The 19,699-nt window shown below is 41.8% G+C and overlaps 3 protein-coding genes across 3 annotated transcripts; all 3 read right to left on the bottom strand.

The window, feature by feature from the left end:
• Positions 1–443: 443 nt before the first annotated feature.
• Positions 444–2,255, bottom strand: cdkn1ba (cyclin-dependent kinase inhibitor 1Ba). Its single transcript, XM_037695598.1, has 3 exons — positions 1,508–2,255; positions 857–994; positions 444–665 (listed from the first exon to the last, which is right to left on the bottom strand). Exons 1-3 carry the CDS (start codon positions 1,914–1,916, stop codon positions 658–660), a joined length of 555 nt encoding a protein of 184 aa, XP_037551526.1. The 5' UTR covers positions 1,917–2,255; the 3' UTR covers positions 444–657.
• A 3,991-nt stretch (positions 2,256–6,246) lies between these two features.
• On the bottom strand, positions 6,247–8,573 carry cdpf1 (cysteine rich DPF motif domain containing 1). Its single transcript, XM_037695713.1, has 3 exons — positions 8,408–8,573; positions 8,048–8,159; positions 6,247–6,423 (listed from the first exon to the last, which is right to left on the bottom strand). The coding sequence occupies exons 1-3, from the start codon at positions 8,506–8,508 to the stop codon at positions 6,295–6,297; spliced, it is 342 nt and encodes a 113-aa protein (XP_037551641.1). The 5' UTR covers positions 8,509–8,573; the 3' UTR covers positions 6,247–6,294.
• Positions 8,574–10,566: 1,993 nt separating this feature from the next.
• On the bottom strand, positions 10,567–18,245 carry LOC119428068 (peroxisome proliferator-activated receptor alpha). The gene is made up of 7 exons (XM_037695712.1): positions 18,052–18,245; positions 16,708–16,862; positions 14,057–14,195; positions 12,437–12,636; positions 12,094–12,360; positions 11,783–12,026; positions 10,567–11,701 (listed from the first exon to the last, which is right to left on the bottom strand). Exons 1-7 carry the CDS (start codon positions 18,233–18,235, stop codon positions 11,457–11,459), a joined length of 1,434 nt encoding a protein of 477 aa, XP_037551640.1. The 5' UTR covers positions 18,236–18,245; the 3' UTR covers positions 10,567–11,456.
• Positions 18,246–19,699: the final 1,454 nt, after the last annotated feature.

Genomic DNA, 19,699 nt, shown 5'->3' with positions numbered 1-19,699 from the left:
TCCAAGTCACCAAAACATATTTTAACTTCTAGGATTATTTTGTTAAATTTGGTTGGGCATTGCTCAGCAGTTTAAACACCCCTCTTTACCCACAGGTTAGAAATAATTTTTTTAAAAAAAGGGACAAAATATTTGTAAACTCAGTTTAATAGACCCCCAGCTTACAGTGTGCCCATCTGGGTCTATAACATGATATTTAAATGAAATAAAAAAAAAACATATTGTTTCCACATAACCCTGACTTTTACAAAAATCTATATTTTGATTATTCAATTACCTGAATAATGAGACAAATGATCACTTCTAAAAACATTATTTTGTTGGAAATTGCACTGCAACTTCCAGAGTCAAAACTCACATTTAAAAACAAAAAAAGGCATAAAAGCAAAATATGCTTTCTTAATTGCTACATTTAAAACATAGGTAGTACATAGTTCTTTAAAAAAAAAAAAAAAAAAAGCAAAAATTAATTTGCATACTGCTACATTGTCTGCTGCTTTTTGAGGCTATTTTGATTTGATACGAGTGCCAGACCTCGATAGTGTACGTCTTTAGTGCTTTTTGTGCAGCCCGTCCTCGTCTTCAGGATGAAGCTGCTTTGTTTCTCTTTTCCGTCAGGTGAGGAGAACGCCTACAGTATTCCACCAGCGACAGGTCTCAGTGCTCTGTGGGACGTAAAGAGGAAACGGGCACAGAACAGTCACTTTTGCTTTACATCACTCCTGCACACACACAACCAGTCACAGCTTGTGGGAGCTTTAAATAAATAAATAAATCTCGAGTTTGAAGACAATACAGCAGATCTTCACAGCTTCTCGTGGTTGTTCCAAACATTTAAAGCACTGAGGTTCCTAACCTGCATTCAACAGGACCTCCTGGTTGTCATCAGGCCTGCTGGCTGACTTCACTACACGTCCTACACAGTCCGGGTCCTCTTCGTCATCATCTCTGTCCGAACTGGACCTCTTCTTCTGACACTCATCAGAGCAAGAACCTGACAGATCACAGATGCACCGTTAGATACAAGCTTACTTTAAATAAAATAAGGGTTTTTTTTACATTTCTACTAAATCTTTGCAACCAAATTGGAAAACCTTTATTAAAAATTCTAACTTTAACATCTTTCAAGGTCATTGATGTATCGATTTGTTCCCCCCCATCCAACACCACCAGCAGGAGCTAGACTGTTTTCTTAAAATCAGCCTTAATACTTTTTTAGTTTATAAACGATGGTTAACCAAAAAAATAATAAAAATAAAAGTTTTTTTTTCAGTTAAGAAAAACAAGTCCTCACGTTTGAGAAATTAGTCGTTACGTCATGACGTAATGATTTTTACTTTTCTACGACGAAAATGTACGTTTTAACAGTGGCGGGACGGATTTCCATGGGGGTAACGGAATTCGACACAACACCGGTGGAACTACGCTGCCGCTCCCCCCCCAAAAAAAAAAAAATAAATCGAACAGCAGCGCAAATCTTAAAAAAAAAAAGTTACAAAGTCTTTACCTGAGGCTCCTGGCCGTCGTTTCCTCGAACCGTTCGTGCTGGCTTGGGCGGACTCCGGTCTCCTACTCCCCTCGCCGTTCGGTCGCTCGTCGCCGGATGAGTCTCGAGCCTCCCCCCGCTTTGGCCGTTGGCTCCTATGGGGCGGCCTGTGGTAAAACTCCGGTGCTTCGTCGTCCTCCACCCACTCGAATATCCCCGGGCAAAGCGGCGTGTCAGTCACCGGGTCGAAGTTGTACCGCTCCATAAAATCCTGCGCGCTCTCCTGCTGCACAGCCTCCACGTACCTCCTCGTCTCCTCCGGGTCGGGCGTGCCGAACAGCATCCGGGACACCGAGCGGACGTTGTCGGGCTGCCGCGCGTCCACCCTCTCCACCGTCGGGCTCGCGTCGGAAAGGCGAACATCTGACATTTTTTTGTCGCGCACACACGACAAGGACGGAAAACCCACGCGCTCGCGCACGAGCAGGAAGTTTTGGACTCTCTCAAACTGCAAGTACTCCCTTTAAAAGCAGAAACGGCACGTGCATGCTCCGCGAATGTCATCCAAGAATCACAAAAACAAAAGTTGGAAAAAAAAAAAATTAATATAAAAAAAAATATATATACGAAGGCGTGTGTGGGGGGCGCGCGCGCGGAGCCGCTCCTGTCAGGTTCGTAGTAAAAACACGTCAAGTCACAACAACAGCCAACATGGCGATAGACGGAGCCGAGCCCGAAGGAGGAAACTTGACTATTTAAACACAGAAGGCGAATCGTCGGTGGCACCGCCCATCCTGCGAGTCAAACAGGCCCAGCAGCAGATCCTGGATCAGATTCACACAGCACATTTGCATCCGTGTTCAGGCTGTTTGAAGTGGGTCAAAACCGGCAGATAAACGCTTAAAGCGGGGTAAAAACACGTTACTGTGCAGCGTGGAGGTGCTGAAGCAATCTCCGCAGCTCGATCTGATTTGGTGTCGCAGAAAAACAAACACTTGATCCAATCAGTGGAACTATTCAGCTGGTGAGGCACCAACAATCAGGCTTTTTTTTTTTTTTTTTTTTTGTGACAACAACAAAAAATGTCCAACTCTGCGGTGACATCAGAGGCCTCCCGTCATCTTGGCGTTGTGCCTATCGCTGTCAGACTTTGGGACCGGTGCCACAGGGGAAGTTTGTGCTTCACTGGCTGCAATTTACTCACGTGAGCTTAAAGTTTAAACACGAGCAGGGCCGGTCCTGGACATCCGGGGGCCGTGGGCAGGATGTGTTTCAGGGGGCCCTGCGTTGCCCAAAACAGTTAAAGATACACAAAACAAATGCTATATGTATTTATTAACCTTAAAACATTGTAACCTCTTTGAACGTAATGTAATATATTTTACGGCTCTGGACATAGTTTAATTTATATGTATAAAAAAGCTAGCTAAAAGTAAAAACGCATTAGCTAAAAACTGAAAGTGACAAAAAGCTGATTAAAAGTATCAAAAGGTTAGCTAAAAGTACAATATTAAAGTAGCAAAAGGCTGACTTAGCCAATGATTAAAAAGTAGCAAAAGGTTAGCTAAAGTATCACAAAGTTAGCTAGAAGCTACAAGTATTAGCTAAAAGTAACAACATTTTACATGAACAGATTAACGTAGTGGCTGGCTACAAGCTAAAACAAAATACTCAAAGATTAAAAACTAAAAAGTAGTGAAATGCAAGCTAAAAGTAGCAAAAGGTTAGCCAAAAAGGTAGAAATAGTATCTAAATGTAGCAAAATGCTAAAAAAAATAGCAAAAGCTTAGCTAAAAGTAGCAAAAGTGGCATAGAACACGCTAAAAGTATCAAAAGGTTTGCTAGAAGCTAAAAGCAACTAAGATAGTAACTAATAGTTGAAATACTAAAATGTACAAGTAGCGAAATGTTAATTAAAACTAAAAGTAAGGTAAAACTAGCCAAAGGTATTAAAAAAACTGGCTCAAAGTATGAAAGTTAGCTAGAAACTGAGTAGACAAAGAACTGGACTGTCTCTCAGTGGTCCAATGTCCTCTTTTCAGATTAAAGTAAATTTTCACATCATTTGTAAATCAAGGTCGCAGAGTCTGGAGGAAGAGTGGAGAGGTCCAGAATCCACGTTGTTTGAAGTCCAGGGAAGTTTCCAGTCAGTGATGGTTTGGGGTCCATGTCCTCTGTTGGTGCTGGTCCACTGGGGTTTTCTGAAGTCCTCAGTCCAGGAGAGACTTCTGGTGTTGTCTCTGGTTCAGGAGTGGCTTTACTTGTGGGATGTGTCCAGGATTCGTCTGTGCACGAGTTTCCAATACTTTATCACAATATTCAGATTTTCCGAGACACCGAGTTTTGGTTTGTCATTATCTGTTCGCCATAATTAATAAAATACAAAATAAATCACAGCTTGAAATATTTAACTGCGTAATTCATTCAACCTTTATTTCTACAGGTTAGTCTCACTGAGCCTCGAGGACTCATTTACAAGAGAGACCTGTTACACAATGAATCTACACGAGTTTCACTTCCTGAAGTCATTGACTTTTTCACAATAGTCTAATTTTTTTAGATATATTTTTTGAATAAAGTGGCAAAAAGCTGGTTCCAAGTATCAAAAGGTAAGCTAAAAGTACCAGAACGCTAGCTATAAGGTAAAAGCAACAAAAGACGAACTAAAAGCTAAACCAAATAAAAAAATGGAAACTAAATGTAGCAAATGGCTGGCTAAAAGCTAGAAAATTACTAATTAAAATGTAAAAAGATCAAATGGTTAATTAAAAGATAAAGTATAAAAATGCTAACTAAAAGTACAAGTTAGCATGAAGCTAAAAGTAGCAAAAAAAATGGCTAAAAAAATCTGAAAGTTAGCACGTAAGCTAAAAATACAGCAAAAAAAAAAATTAAGCCTGCAGCTGAAGTAGATTTGAAACAGAACGTTTTTTGAAGAATTTAATAGTTTTTAAAGTATTTCTACGCTAAAATACTTGTGAATAAGGTTAAAAAATTTGAAAAGTATAAAAGTTCCAAGCATCTCCAGAATGAGACGAGCGTTTTCACATGCGAAGGGATAAAATAAAGTATTCAGAAGTAGATTGCTAAAAATGTACATAAGTAAATACCACAGGAAAGCAAAGCGAGTGTTGAATCAGCGAACATGCAGTCCTTCACGTCCCTCCTCCAAACGTGCACGCACCCTACGAGTGTCATCTGCAGCTCTCTGCCAGTAAAACGAGGCGGCCATGCTGTTTCAATTAACCCTCTGCAAAGACTCCAAACATCTCGTGATAAATCCAGCCGGGCCATCTGTGTTATAGATGTTATCGGGCTCGGATCACACTTAATCCATAATGTGTTTATGCTGCCGTAAACCGCGCGGCCTTGTCCGGACTGATCCTTGAACCCGAAGCAGATTTTGATCGCCCTCTGATTAGACAGGAAAGTAAGAAATGAGGCGAGAAGAGCACTTTGCTGTTCGGGTCTCACGAGCGCAGCAGCTGCTTTAGAGGAAATTAAGACTCGGAAACATCAGGACTCCTTCTTTCAGAGACAAACGTATGTTCGGTAGATGATCCTGAAGTAGCATTTTGTTTATCAGGCAGTGTAATAAAACATGACGCGTTATCGGTACATAGATAAAAGCGAAGATGCCATGAAGTTTGGGTTCAAGCCCTGACCCAGTACTTTCACTCTGAGTGTACAAGTGTTGTGACACAACGAATAAGAATATACTTTTTTAAATTTATTCTGATGCTGCTCGGCTGATCTACATTCCGCACCTCTTCATGCTGTCGTTAAGAGATTCACGTTTGCCCACAACTAGGCCTGTCGCGATAAACAATAAATCAATTGATCGCACGATAAATGAAAATTATCGACCCCATCGTTTCTACTGAAGACACCGGATGACAAAAGGCTCAACTCCGGTGCTCTTCACTGACCCCTCCCTTTCTCTTTAAAATCCATTTTCACCATCCAAAATTGCATTTTTGAACCGTTAAATGCAGCGGAGAAGCTAAGCTACGAGCTAAGCTAACAGACCGACCTCGGGAATAAACTTCTTTGTCTTGTCGAAGCTCCAAAATTCACGGTTGAAACCCGTGCCTTCGCGTAAAAAGTTTTTCTCTGCACAAAGAAGCTGAGAACTTGTTTACAGATTTTTTTTTAATTTAAAGCTTTGTGTGAAAAATGCTATGCTAAAGAGCTCAAACCACACTGAACGGCTTAAGCGAGACAACCCATGTCACGTCAAGGGGCCTCCCTCCCATTTTTCTTAAAGGGACACGCTGCTCACTACCTCACTATCCATCCTTCGGTTCATACTGCCATCTGGTGGTCAAAAAAGGTACTACACGCAAAACAAATTAACCAACATTTCTTCTTAAATTTGACGTTACTAATTATTGTCAAATTTCAAACAATATTATCGTTTATCGCAATAATTTTTGAGACAATTAATCGCCCCGCACAATTTGTTATTGTGGCAAACCGAGCCGCAACAATCCAACGCAGTGAGAAGACACCTGAGCACAAATCACATACAGCTCCTTCGTTTTGTTGCAGTTTTAGTGAGATTTGTGTTTCCCAACCAGGCTATGCTACGATAACCCTTTAAAATAACCAATAACACTCAGAAAATACCACAACTGCCCAGTTTAGTTAACCGTGAAACGCAAACTGGGTTCACCAAACACGAATTGTTTTGCAGTTCACAGCAAAGTAAGCGGACTAACGCGTTTACACGTCCACAGCTCCGCTCCATTTATGACCAAATGCATAAAAGTTGCCTGCAGTCTGCCGAGCGTTTCACGGATGTCGCGTCACGAGACGGCGGGCTTTGAAGTCGGCTTCTTCTTCGCCAGCTCGGCCTGAATCTGCCGGGGGAACTGGTCCAAGTGCTTGTTCACACACCGCGTGCAGAACCGCTTGGTGTAGAAGAGACTGCAGTCCTGACACAGAAAAGAAGGCATTTTTATTTAAATATTCGTTGGTGAAGATATTTGGTCAAATATCTGATGGAATATACAAGTGAAACCTACATGTTTATATAAAAATACTTCAACAAAGACAAAGGTCCTACAATAATCCCATCTGTATACATCCTATCTGTAAAATGGAGAGAAATAGATTCTAAGTTGTTTCATAGTTGTTCCACATGTTCTTACGTCAAAGAACTTCTACAAACTAGATTTGAATAATTCCAGTATCAAAAATATTCAGCCTGATTGGGAATACCGTGGTGTGATGGTTGAATTCTGTAACTTTATTCACCTTTACATAAAAATTACCAAGGAAATGAATTCAGATCTCTTCAATTGCTCAAGATCTTTAATCTCTTTAAAATCTATTTTAGTAAACTTGCTGTCATTTTTTATTTTTATGCTTGATTTGGCATTTAGCTACTCTTTTTTTTATTATCATTATAAGTTCAGGTTAATGTTTTGTAGCTATGGTTTTATTAGAATATTTATCTTCGATTTTTATCATTTTTAGTCTTTAGCTACTTTTATACTAAGTTTAGTTTTCTGGTAGATTTTGGCTCATTTTTGCATTTAGCCATGGTTTAGCTTATCATAGCTTTTAGCTATTTTTTTGATCATTTTATGTTTATGTAACAGTTAAGGTAAGTTTCTACCCATGTTTTGCTAATTTCAGCATTAGACTATTTAGCTTTAGCTGTTTTGCTCTTCTTTGTAGCTACAATTTTAGTTAAGTTTTTATTTTCAGTTTTGATAATTGCAGCCTTTAGCTACTCTGTAATTAAGTTCAGTTTTTAGCTAGAGTTTAGCTAATTGTAACTTTTGGCCTTGCTTTTGTTTATCTTAGCGTTCAGCTACTGTTTTGCCAGTTTTTCCTTTTAGCTATAGTTTAGTCAATTTTAGTTTTATCTTTTGCTAATTGTAGCATTAGACTATTGTTTTGCTGAGGTTTTCTTTGGCAATATTAATTTTAGCTGTAATTTTGTTCATTCTAGTTTTTATATACTCTTGTAATAATTTTAGCGTTTAGCTATTGTTTTAGCTAGGGTTAGTTTTTCTTTGACAGTTTTTTTAATCAGTTATTATTAAGCTTTTAGCTACTGTTTTGCTCAGTTTAGCTTTCTGCTACGCAGTTTCCAAGTTTGTTTCTTATCTACGCGATGCTAATTTTAGCATTTAGTTTTTGTTTTGCTATTTTTTACTAGCTTTAGCTTTTTGCTACAGGTTTGCTAATTTAAACTGTTAGCTACAACTGAGCTTTTTAGCTTCTGTTCTGCTTTTTTGAACTTGAACAAGTCACCCAGTAGTCAGTATTTCTCAAGTTAAAAACGACTTTAATAGATTAACAACACTGAAGAGTGTGTGAACCTTTACATTTTTTTTCTTTAACATTTATTATTGGTCAAATTTAAACCTTTACTTAAAAAATGAATTAAAATACTTGTGTCTTAATGACTTTATTTGTAAGAAACAAGGCCAATGTTTATTTTTGTGTTTAAAATCACTCGTATTTTATAACAGTTTTATGTAGATGTTAATATAAAGTTTTTAACTTAAAAAAATAAACGTATTTAGGTTGTGACAAACGCCTTACCGATCCGACACAGACGCACTTCCTGCACAGGCCGCACGTTGAGCCCAGCACCAGAAACTTTTCCTTGTCCGGACTGAAAGGATCTTTAGTCACAAAACACTCCTCAAGCAGCCTAAAGGACAACAAAACATATTCAGGCTCAACTCGGAGTTAATTTAACTATTTATTTTACAAGCCAGAGACATGAAAATATAATGTAAACCCCAAAACGATTAGGTTCCGTGTTTTACACATTACACGTAAACGTCACATGCGACCCCATTAGCATTGTAGCATTAGCTTAGTAGCGTTAGCATATTAGCGATAGCAAATTAGCACGGCTAACATCGGAGAGCTATCAAATGCTTTATTATAGCTTACACGATAGCTCTGGTGTTCGGTGGTTTCTGACCGTAGTAAGTAAATGGAGTACTCAAGCCACACAGCTGGCACGTAAATATGTTTTCACTCGATTTATCCATCGTTTATGGCAGGTAGCTTGCTCCCGGTTAGCGTTTTTTTTTCCGGTCAGGCCATCTCGTTTTGTGAGTGCGCAGCGCCACCAACTGGACCGGAGGAGGAAATACACGTGTTCGAGTTGTTTAACGAGAGAGCTCCACAGCGACTGGTCTGAATGACTACCAGCCTGTGGCCCTCACCCCGATAGTCGCCAAATGCTTCGAAAAACTGGTCATGACTCACATCAAAACAACAATCAACATCAATGAAGACCCTCTCCAGTACGCATACTGCGAGAACCCATCAACAAAGGATGTCATCTCCTCTGTGATCCACACTGCTCTCACCCATCTGGAACAGGACTCCTACGTCTGTATGCTCTTTGTGGACTTTACGTCCGCCTTCAACACCATGATCCCCCAAACCCTGATGGACAAACTACTCACACTAGGACTAAGCCCCTCCATTTGCATCTGGGTCCTAGACTTCTTAACAAACAGACCACAGTCAGTGAGGATCCACAACTTCTCCTCCTCCACAATAACCCTCAGCACTGGCTCTCCTCAGGGATTTGTGTTGAGCCCTCTCCTGTTCACTCTGCTCACATATGATTGTGCACCTACCCACCAAAGAGATGATTGTGGACTTCAGAAGGAACAAACACACCTACACTCCGCAGAACATAAGAGGATCTGCGGTGGAAGTGGTCTCCAGCTACAAGTACTTGGGTGTACACCTGAATGACAACCTCAGCTGGAGCAACAACACCACCAGCCTGATGAAGATCATCAGAGACTACTTCCTCAGACGGCTGAGACGAGCTGGTCTGGGAAGTTCAGTCCTCACCTTCTTCTACAGATGTGCAGTGGAGAGCATCGTGTGGCATGGAGGCTGCACAGCTGCAGAAAGGAAAGCTTTGCAGAGAGTGGTGAAGGCTGCACAGAAGTCTGTTGGGAGTCAGTCTCCCCACCATCAGACATTTACACCTCTAGATGCAGGAAGAGGGCCACCTGCATCATGAAGGACTCCACTCACCCAGCACACACACTTTTTGCCCTGCTCCCCTCAGGAAGGATGTAGAGGAGCATTAAGTGTAGAACCACTAGACTGAGGAACAGCTTCTACCCTGAGGCTGTTAGACTCATGAATCTCTAACTAGAATAATAACTGTGGAAAATCACATCATGTTGCTGCTGATCTGTTTCATGTTGCTGCTGATCTATTTCATGTTGCTGTGTTCATTCGTGCTCATCTGCTCACACAGACTCATGTTCGTGCTGCTGTTCGACGTAATGTTTTTATGCTACTAGTGCTTAGTGTGTATTTAGCTGATGTTTTTCTTAGTTCATATCTTAGATGTTATTGTTTTTCTTTTCCATTTTATTGTTGGATGTAACTGGGACCCTGTGTACACAATTTTGTTCCACCACCACACGTGGTGTGTATGACAAATAACTGACTGATATGACTGCATATTACTAAATCACACACAAAATGATCTAAACATATTAAAAAATACATGAAATAAAACACAAAGGCCAAAATAAAAAACAAACAAAAAAAAAACCCACACAGGATTCTAATTAAAAAACAATGATCAGGTTAAGAAATGAAACATCCAAAATAAGATGTGAAATATAAATATTTAAACTCAAAAAGTAACTTGAAACCCAACAAAAACCTGCAATATAAACATTGAGATGTAGAAAAAATAAAGATTTGCAAAAATTAAGAAAATGTATTTGCAATTTATACTTGAGGCTGCTTTGTAATGCTACACGTCTTTTGAAACATTTCAATTAAATTCAAAAATACTTTATATAATTTCCCTCTGGGATTAATAATTATATATATATATTATATATATCTGGGGGCATTTATAGAATGAAAGTTGTGGCAGATTTTATATTTCTGCACTAAAGGGAACAGATTGTCATGTTAAATTAAAATAAACGGATTTATTATAAAGTTGTCATGAATACTTAGAGAACCAGCACGATGTATGACAAAAATCAAATAAAAACCCTTAAAGACATAATAAAAATTAAATATCTAGATGTTACTAAAAATGCACAAAAACCTTTAAATCAATCCATTTTAATGAAGTTTGGTTGAATAAACAAACAGAAGTTGCCTTCATTCAGTCAGTAACTTAATATTAGAGTATTGCAAATAAAAATTTGTTAAATATTAATTTCCTGTCAGCTTTTATTTTTTTATTTTTTTTTAACGAGACATCTGCAGTTATATGTGCTATACATGATACAAAAATATATAAACCATTTAATTATGACTTGAAACACGGATTCAGTCTGAAAACAACAAAAATAAAACAAATTTCTTATTTTGTTGCTTTGTTTACATTCTGAAGATTCGTGAATCTCTTTCACTGCCGTCATCAGACTGTCATATTTACAAAGTATTAGTTTAACAGATTAGTGTGTTTTCAGTGGAAATATTTAACAATGTAATGCTGAAAATTACAAATCAGATTAAAAGTGAGCTTTTATGTATTCTGCTCCCAAACACAAGATTAGAGGATTAACAGAAATTCACAGCACAGGAAATTACAGTAAATGTAAAACTAGTTCCTTCTAGTGGCAAGAAATACAATAAATGAGAGCTCAGGAAGCACAGAGCACGTTACTAACACTTTAACCTCTGACCTCAGAACAGGAAAAATAAAGATTTGTTAAGTTTTAATAAATTAATCTACACAAAAACGGGACTAAAAAAATAACATCTAAAGGCATTCAAGTTCAGGTTTCTTGCATAAAAACGAGCCCGCACAGTATTTTTTACTACCGCGCAAACAACCCCGTTACGCTTTCGTGTAAAAGACGACATTCACGAGTCAAACTGTCGCAGCTCGTGCTAAAATAGAAATACTAGGAAACATCTTTACACGACCGCGAGCTGCCTTTGAATCCTAAAACGAGGCAGATTTTTTTTTTAAACATCGTTACTCGTGTCAGTACATGTCTCTGTAGATTTCCTGCAGGAGCGGGTGCAGCGAGGTGTCCTCCGTCGTCTTGATCTCCTGGACCAGCTGAGCGTGCTCCGTGACCAGCTCCCTGAGGTCCGCCAGCTTCTGCAGTAGTCGGGGGAAGAGGAAGGTGTCGTCGGGGTGGTTGGCCAGCAGGTGGCAGCGTAGAGCCTGAACGATGCTTTCCTGCAGCTGCTCCACTGGAGGGACGTCCACCAAGCCCGGACGGTCTGAGTTGGACGGACAAGAAATAGGAAGTTATGCAGTTTTCACCCCCTGCTGCTAAAGGTGACAGAGCAGAGAGAACGTACCTCCACAGCAGATGATAGCAGCTACAAAAAGGGCCAGATCACTGTCGTCCAGGTCTAAGGAGTTGAAGCGCGTGGCAAACTGGAATTTCGGCTCCATCATGTCCCCAAACGGCCGCCGGAGGCTTTTGAGGAATTCGCGGGTGATGAATCCTCCGCCGCGCGCCACGAGCAGGCCGTCCTTGTTCATGCACGAGGCCAGGAGGGTGAAGAGGGCTTCGTAGACGGCGTACTTCAGGAGCGTCACCTTGGAGAAGACGGGAAGCAGAAATCAGACATTGCTAATCGCTCCCAGAGTAAGTGCGTGTTCCTACCTGATCGTTTAAATCCAAGCTCTGGAAGCCCGGCACGGCCTTGGCGAACTCCGTGAGCTCGGTGACCGTCTCCACGGACGTACTCTGGCAGCAGTGGAAGAGCCTGGCTTCAGCTTCTCTCTGCTGGAGCTCCTCTCCGTCCAAAGACGGGCTCCCCTGTCCAGCTTGAAGGTCTCTCTCTGGGTCGGAACACTCGAGCTTCACCATGTGGACCGCTAACGTCCTCTCAGCGAACTGGAACGTCTCCATGTCATGAATGACGAAAGGCTGTCGGTGAAGACGGAGACGGAGTCTGTGAGCGGAGGCAAAGACATCGAGCGACAAACCTGAGTGTTGTTTTTACCGGTTTGCTGGTTTTTCCAGTCAGTATGAGCCGGGCTTTTGCCTTGTTCATGTTGAAGTTCTTGACGTAGGCTTCGTGGATCTGCTTGACCAGAATCTTGTGGTCGGCCTTGACGGGGCTTTCCACTGCCGTCTCCATCACTTTGCTTTCCTCCTTGAGCTTCAGCTTCTCTGCGTGAGGCATCCGGCCGAACCGGATGGCTGAGGCAGAAAAACATTCGTCATTAGAAGTTGTTTCTGACGCTGCTCTCTTTGCAGACAACAAACCCAACGACCTGTCGGTGCACGGAGCTAGATGATGCTAAATGTGTTTGGGCTGTCTGAGCATCAGGCCTCCTCCCGCAGGGCTCGGTTCTAATGAACACTCAGTCGCTTCAAAGCACAAAGAAACTGGAGCTAAATCATAGGTGGACACAGCTCCAGACGACATCGACAAATCTTGAAGCTTCTGCATTTTGTTCATTTCTTTAAAGTGTTTTAGTTTAGAGTGAGTCAGAGATTCCTCTTTGTAGCTTCATTTTAGCTTGAATTCTTCAAATTTTAGCTTGTCGCAATCATTTTAGCTCATATTTAAATCATTTTAGCTCATGTCGCGATATTTTAGCTCCTGTACAGATCATTTTAGCTCATGTTCTATTCATTTTACCTGTCAATGTTCATTTTAGCTTGTCTCTCGATCGTTTTAGCTCGTGTCCCGATCGTTTTAGCTCATGTCCCGATCGTTTTACCTCGTGTCCCGATCGTTTTACCTCGTGTCCCCATCGTTTCACCTCGTGTCCCCATCGTTTCACCTCGTGTCCCCATCGTTTCACCTCGTGTCTCGATCATTTTACCTCGTGTCCCCATCGTTTTACCTCATGTCCCCATCGTTTTACCTCATGTCCCCATCGTTTTACCTCGTGTCCCCATCGTTTCACCTCGTGTCCCCATCGTTTCACCTCGTGTCCCCATCGTTTTACCTTGTGTCTCGATCATTTTACCTCGTGTCCCCATCGTTTTACCTCATGTCCCCATCGTTTTCCCTCGTGTCCCCATCGTTTTACCTCGTGTCTCGATTATTTTACCTCGTGTCTCAATCATTTCACCTCGTGTCTCAATTATTTTACCTCGTGTCTCGATTATTTTAGCTCGTGCTCTGATCATTTTAGCTCATGTCTCAATCATTTTAGCACGTGCTCTGATCATTTTAGCTCGTGTCTCAATCATTTTGTCCTGATCATTTTGCGCCTCTGTTCTGATTGTTTCAGCTTTGGTTCTGCTCGTTTTAATTTTAAGAACTCAGTTTCAGCTTCTTCAACAAACTTCAGCAGTCATTCAGCGTTCTCGCTGCACGCAGCCAGTTTTGAAGCTTAAATCCAAAAGACGGAAACCAAGAAGAAACGTTTAACTGATTCCATTACTAGTTGTTAAATAATAAAAAATCTGATGAAATACGAGATGAAGACGTCCTCAGAGTTTCAGTGTCTTATAGCTAATTTGATCAAAACGTCTTTATTGATATTTTTATTTTCCTTTAGCCGTTTTTCTTTCATCTCATGTTGCTTTGAATTTTGACAAAGTATTGAACTAGTAAAAATTAACAAAAGTAACGTGATTAAAAACTCGTTTAAAGAAGTCTTACCGTTATGGGACATCCCTACAGAGAGACACTTCTGAAATCTGCAGAACTGGCACTTGTTCCGGTTCTTCTTCTGGATCTTGCAGCTGCGCTCACACCTGACGTAGTCCAGCTTTAGCCTGACGGTTCTCCTGAAGAAACCCTGAATGAAACAGGAGAGAAACCGTTTATTCATCTTAATCAGTCCATAACGACATTGCATATACAATCTGTGCATTTTTATTCCCCGGTGGACCATTTTGTTAACACATGCACTGAATGCTGTTAAAAAAAGGTTATTTAATTTAGTTTAGTGAGGAAGGCTACAGCTCTCCATCACTCGCTCTGGGCACGGCGCCAACATACACTAACAGATGTCACACATACGATCCTCCGACGCCCCGAACACATGAATGAAACACCAGCCGGGGCGTTCTTCCACCCCTCGCCGTCGAGCCGAGAAAATGTCATTTCTGTTCGTATATCCAGAGCCACACGGACACGAAACACACCAGCCGTCAACTTGCACAACATCTTGGCTGTGATTATGCTGACGAGCAGCTGTGGCACGCTGCTATTAAAGGTTATTATGTGTTACGTATCATGTTTTTGTGTCATTTTTTTAGAACAGAAACATGCGGTTTTGTTGTGAAACTCTTCATGGGTACCGTGGAAGGGAACCATAAAAATGACAGTCATCAGCACGACAACAAAGATGGGCAGAGGTGGAAAAACAGATGTGTGGGTCTGCAACATACATGTGGGAGTAAGCGGGACTAGTGCCAACATTTTGCTGAACGTCTGGGGTGAATAATCCTAGCACATGTAAACATTTAGACTTAAGCCTCTGTGCAAGAGAACCTCCAGTTCCCCAAGTTGAGTGTTCCTCTTTTTAAACCCAACGATGCCCGAAGTCCATCCAGTCCAGCATGCGCCGTTTTAAATGATGGCGCAGCATCAGCCGGCGAATTCAGGAGATGCCGGAGCACACCTCAAACAATTCCATGTCACCGTGTCCCGAGTCAAACGGCTGCAAGAGTGGGTAATCTGGGCTGCTGTTTGGCGCATAAGCACAAACAACTATCAGAACCCGTCCCCCCACATGTAGGCATAGGGAGGCTACCCTCTCGTTTACCGGGGTGAACCCCAATGTACAGGCACCAAGTATGCCCACTCTTGCTCGGCGCCTCTCATCAGGGGCAACTCCAGAGTGGAAGAGTGTCCAACCCCTCTCAAGGAAACTGGTTCCAGAGCCAGAGCCATGCGTTGAGGTGAGTCCGACTATTTCTAGCCAGAATCTCTCAACCTCACAGACCAGCTCAGGCTCCTTCCCCACCAGAGAGGTGACATTCCACGTCCCTATAGCCAGCTTCTGTAGCCGAGGATCAGACCGCAAGGGTCCCCGCCCTCGGCCACCACCCATCCCACATTGCACCTGACCCCTTTGGCCCCTCCCACAGGTGGTGAGCCCATGGGAAGGGGGACCCATGTTGCCTCTTTGGGCTGTGCCTGGCTGGGCTCCATGGGTAAAAGCCCGGCCACCAGGCGCTCGCCAGCGTGCCCCACCTCCAGGTCAATGTGACTAATCTGTTTAAATAAAGGTTGAATGAAAAAAAAACCTCCTATCTCTGTTGAACCATGTATCCCTACAACTATAAGCAGTGATAAGTTCATGAGATTCTTTATAAATAAAATTATTTCATTTAGAGAGAAAATCCAAACCATCCTTCCTACTATCGCCACTGGTTCCGTGTCAGATGAGGCAACTTAAAAAATGTCACTAGACGCTGACTGGACTGTTTTTGTTCTGTTGAGCTCAACTGTTGTGATTTAGCACTATATAAACAAACTGAACTGAATTGAAATTATCTTACATGCAGTTGACAACTACGTAGGAATTTCTTATTTCTGCTAGAACGCTAAACTGATAAGCCATTATATTAGCTCGTCTGGTCAGAACTGACCTCCTTCAAAGAGCCCTCTACAACAGGTAAGATGTCAATTACTCGTAAACATACCACAGAAAGTTCCTTTAAAAAAAACCTTTACTTTCGTTCCATTGTGAATACTGAAACTTTTCAAGAAAAGGGTAGCAGCAGCAACAGGCGGTCCACTTCAAACTCTCTGTTGTGTGCACGACCAGACAAACGTCTAATGATCCCCGGAGGGTTCAACAACCAACTCTTGACGATCGCCGTCAGTGGTGTTGGGTCCACAGCGATCTCTGTGTCATAAATACTTCAGTTATCCTTGAAATGTAAAGAATCTGTGGCATCCACGCTGAGCTAAACTTTAATCTGATCAAAATGTCTTACAAGCTAAATGTCCCCATTAAATCTCAGGAGTGACAATATCTAGTAAAGGCAGCTTCGTGTTTGTGTCAGCTCTGTGTAAAAAAATAAAAACAAAGAGGGTTAAAGGGTGTCACATCATCCCTCTCACATGACCCGTCTGCCAGAAAACTTTCCACTGGCCTCCAGGTCAAGCACCCTTGCGTGATGGGATTGGCATGTGTCTGGGTGGTGCGTGCGTCCGTACATGTTCGTGTCATGTTTTTCCTCTTTGGTAAACTTGTCCAACTACAATAAGAAACTAAATAAATGCACAAGAGTCTGAAAAGTTCTGTTTTTGTATCCTTCGTCCGGACTGTGACACAAGTAGTTGTTATTTCTCACCTTGCAGCCCTCGCAGGCATGCACTCCGTAGTGAAAGCCTGAAGCTTTGTCGGAGCACACCCGGCACTCCAGGTGGAGAGGGGTCGGGGTCTCATCTGGGCCCAGCGCTGCTCCACAAACCCCAGACAGAGGACTGGAGGCGGGAGTCAAGGTGTCTGAGCAGAGGGTGTCACAGAAACAGGAAAAAGATAATCAGAGATACAGCTATTTAAAAAGCGTCTGCTCCAGGGGTGTCCAGTCCTGGTCCTCGAGGGCCACTGTACGACACAGGTGAGATGGAGATGAGAAACATCTAAAACATGCAGGACAGTGTCCCTCGAGGACCAGGATTAAACTCCCCTGGTCTGCTCCAACGCCAGCATCTCATCAAGCTGCGACTCGTTGAACGGCATTCATGACAGAAACGTAGTTGCAGAGTTGTTGCAGGGATCTCTAACCCGTCTCACTTTAGTTTCCTTAATTTCTAGAGCCAAGTTTAGCACAAGAGAGGGGGACTTTAAAAACACTGGTCCAAATCTGCTTTTCTTCATGGTGGAGACGAAGCAAACAGGACGGTTCAACGTGAAAAGATGAGTTAAAAATAATGTTCGCATGCTAGAATATCTTCGTTCAAGCTGCGAACGCAACAAAAAGGCCACGATTTTCCAAAAATGGCAGCTCAAAATGAAACTGCGCAGCTCCCTGTTGGCAAACACCCAAAATTTGGTACACCTTCATGTGTCCAGTTAACCACTGTGTTTGTCTGTCCAAGCAGGTCTCACTTATAAATGAGTCTTTGAGGCTCAATGTGATTTATCTGTTTAAATAAAGGTTGAATGAATGAATCTGCAGCAAAACATTGCCTTTTGTCCTCAGTTTTGAGCCACTAGTCTCGAGCAGTCACAGCCCAGTGAGACACTGGCTTTTGATATTTTTTTAAATCCTATTTTGTTTTTCACACATATAAAAACAAAAACCTGAAACTGGGTGGCAAGAGCATCCAGTAACGACACAGGAAGAACATGCTTAGCTCGACTGAAATGTCTGTAAACACATTTAGTTTCTGCTCAGTTATGAACCATTTCAGCGCACAATCAAAACGTGTTGGTGACCGGGGCAGCATAAAGTGCGACAGGCAGAACGACTCCATATTTGTTTGGGTCTTTAGGGCACAAAGTGATATGAGGCTCCGTATATCCGGTTCACACGGACCCAACAGAAACCGTTTTAAAAATGTGTTTTTCTCACCAAAATCTCAGTGTGTGTGCAGACAGGAAGTGAAAAAGCATCGTCGTGGTTGACGTTAGCTGCCAGTTTATTGTTAAAAAGCCCGAACGGTTCGTCACGGTTTGCTCTTGAACTCACCGAAGGTGATGGAGCTACTGGACCCTGAATCAGCGCTCTGGTACTCTGGGAAATCGAATCCCAGTGAGTCGTCTCCAATGGACTGAGAGATGTCGGGCAGGTCCTCTATCAGGTCTCCACACAGCGGACTGCTTAGGAGGGAGTCCCCCAGGGGTGATGGGGGACTGTAGAGGTCCGCCGCCATGATGGTCCAAACCGTTGAAAATGACCCCCTTACTCACCAGACTGGGAACAGGCAGAGTAAGAAACACTGTGAAGACATTTTCTACTTTTATCTGACTTCAAACCATGACGTGTTTTTGATCCTGAACTTCCTGAAGGACTTCCGTCAAAGAGAAGTAACACTTTGAAGTGTTCTCTAACAGGGACAGGAGGAACACGAACATTGCTCAGACCAGCCTCTGCTAGCTGCCAATCATTCCTCGTGACGTCAAACATTCGTCACGCCAGGTTCTCTCATTGCGCCACGGTCCAGCTCGGAGGTTTTCAGAGACGCAGCTCTGTAAAGAATCAGCCCAATCGACTAAAACTTTTGCTCTTTTAACATTGGTGGCCAAGAAACATCCCACTGATGAACCACCAGCCCTCTCCTCCTAACCTCGCATCGTATCATTGTTATCTCCCTCCTCTAAAATAACGTTTGCACTGAGACCATTCCATAGGTCGGGACACGCTGGCTAATGTTTGCTCACGTGAACAACGTTAAAGGTCAAAGAGTTCGGCCACCTTTCACCTACTGAGCGTTCTGACGTCCTTTGGGACTTGTAGTTCCGTTTTCTTTGTAGACGCCCACCAGCTAACGTTTAGCTACACATCTGGATCCTCAGGTTCACACGTCGTCATTTTCCTGTGATTTTATTTTCTGCCCATTATTTATTGACTAATCTGAACACTTCTGCACGTGTTGGGCTATTTTAGCCACGCATGTGTCCAAACGTTCAGCTCATTCAGATATGCTGCGACTTTTTGGTTTTTGTAACTTTTATACTTTTAAAATATTTTACTTTAATTGCTCAAATTCTCACCATACAAATACAGTAAACTAATATTTCTACAATTCTTTTTTCAAAACTTTCTTCAGCAAACTGGCTCTATTTGTGTTTTCTAATACTACTTTTAGCTTTTAGCTAATGTTCTGCATCATTTAGTTATTGTTCTGCTACTTTCAGCTTTAAGATAGCCTTTTGCTTTTAGCTAGCTCTTTTTATTTATTTATTTTTTTTACTTCTAGCTATCCTTTGTTTTCTAATGTTTTGTTAACCTTTAGAGCTTTAGCTACAGTTTAGATTTTTTTGCTGTCTAGCTACTCTTAACTTTAAGCTACCATTTCCTACTTTTAGCTAGAATTATACACATTTAGATTTTAGTTAACCTTTTGTTGGTTTCAGCTAGCCTATTGCTACCTTTGGCTTTTAGTTACATGTCTGCAACTTTTAGTTGGCTTTAGCTACTTTTAGCTAGGTTCTTGCTTCTTTTAGCTACATTTTTCATTTTTGTAGCCATCATTGTCAACTTTTAAATTTTATCTAAGGATTTGCAGCTTTTAGCTAGTCTTTTGCTATGTTTAGCTTTTTCATGCTTTTAGTTTTTAGTTACCTTTCTGCTACTTTTAGCTAGCTTTATCATGTTTTTAGCTTTAATTACCTTT

Source organism: Nematolebias whitei, chromosome 22 (genome assembly GCF_014905685.2).
Source record: "Nematolebias whitei isolate Nwh7 chromosome 22, NemWhi1, whole genome shotgun sequence".
NCBI classification, from domain to species: Eukaryota; Metazoa; Chordata; class Actinopteri; order Cyprinodontiformes; family Rivulidae; genus Nematolebias; species Nematolebias whitei.
The sequence above is the reverse complement of the archived record's forward strand: the minus strand, read 5'-3'. Positions and strand labels throughout refer to the sequence as shown.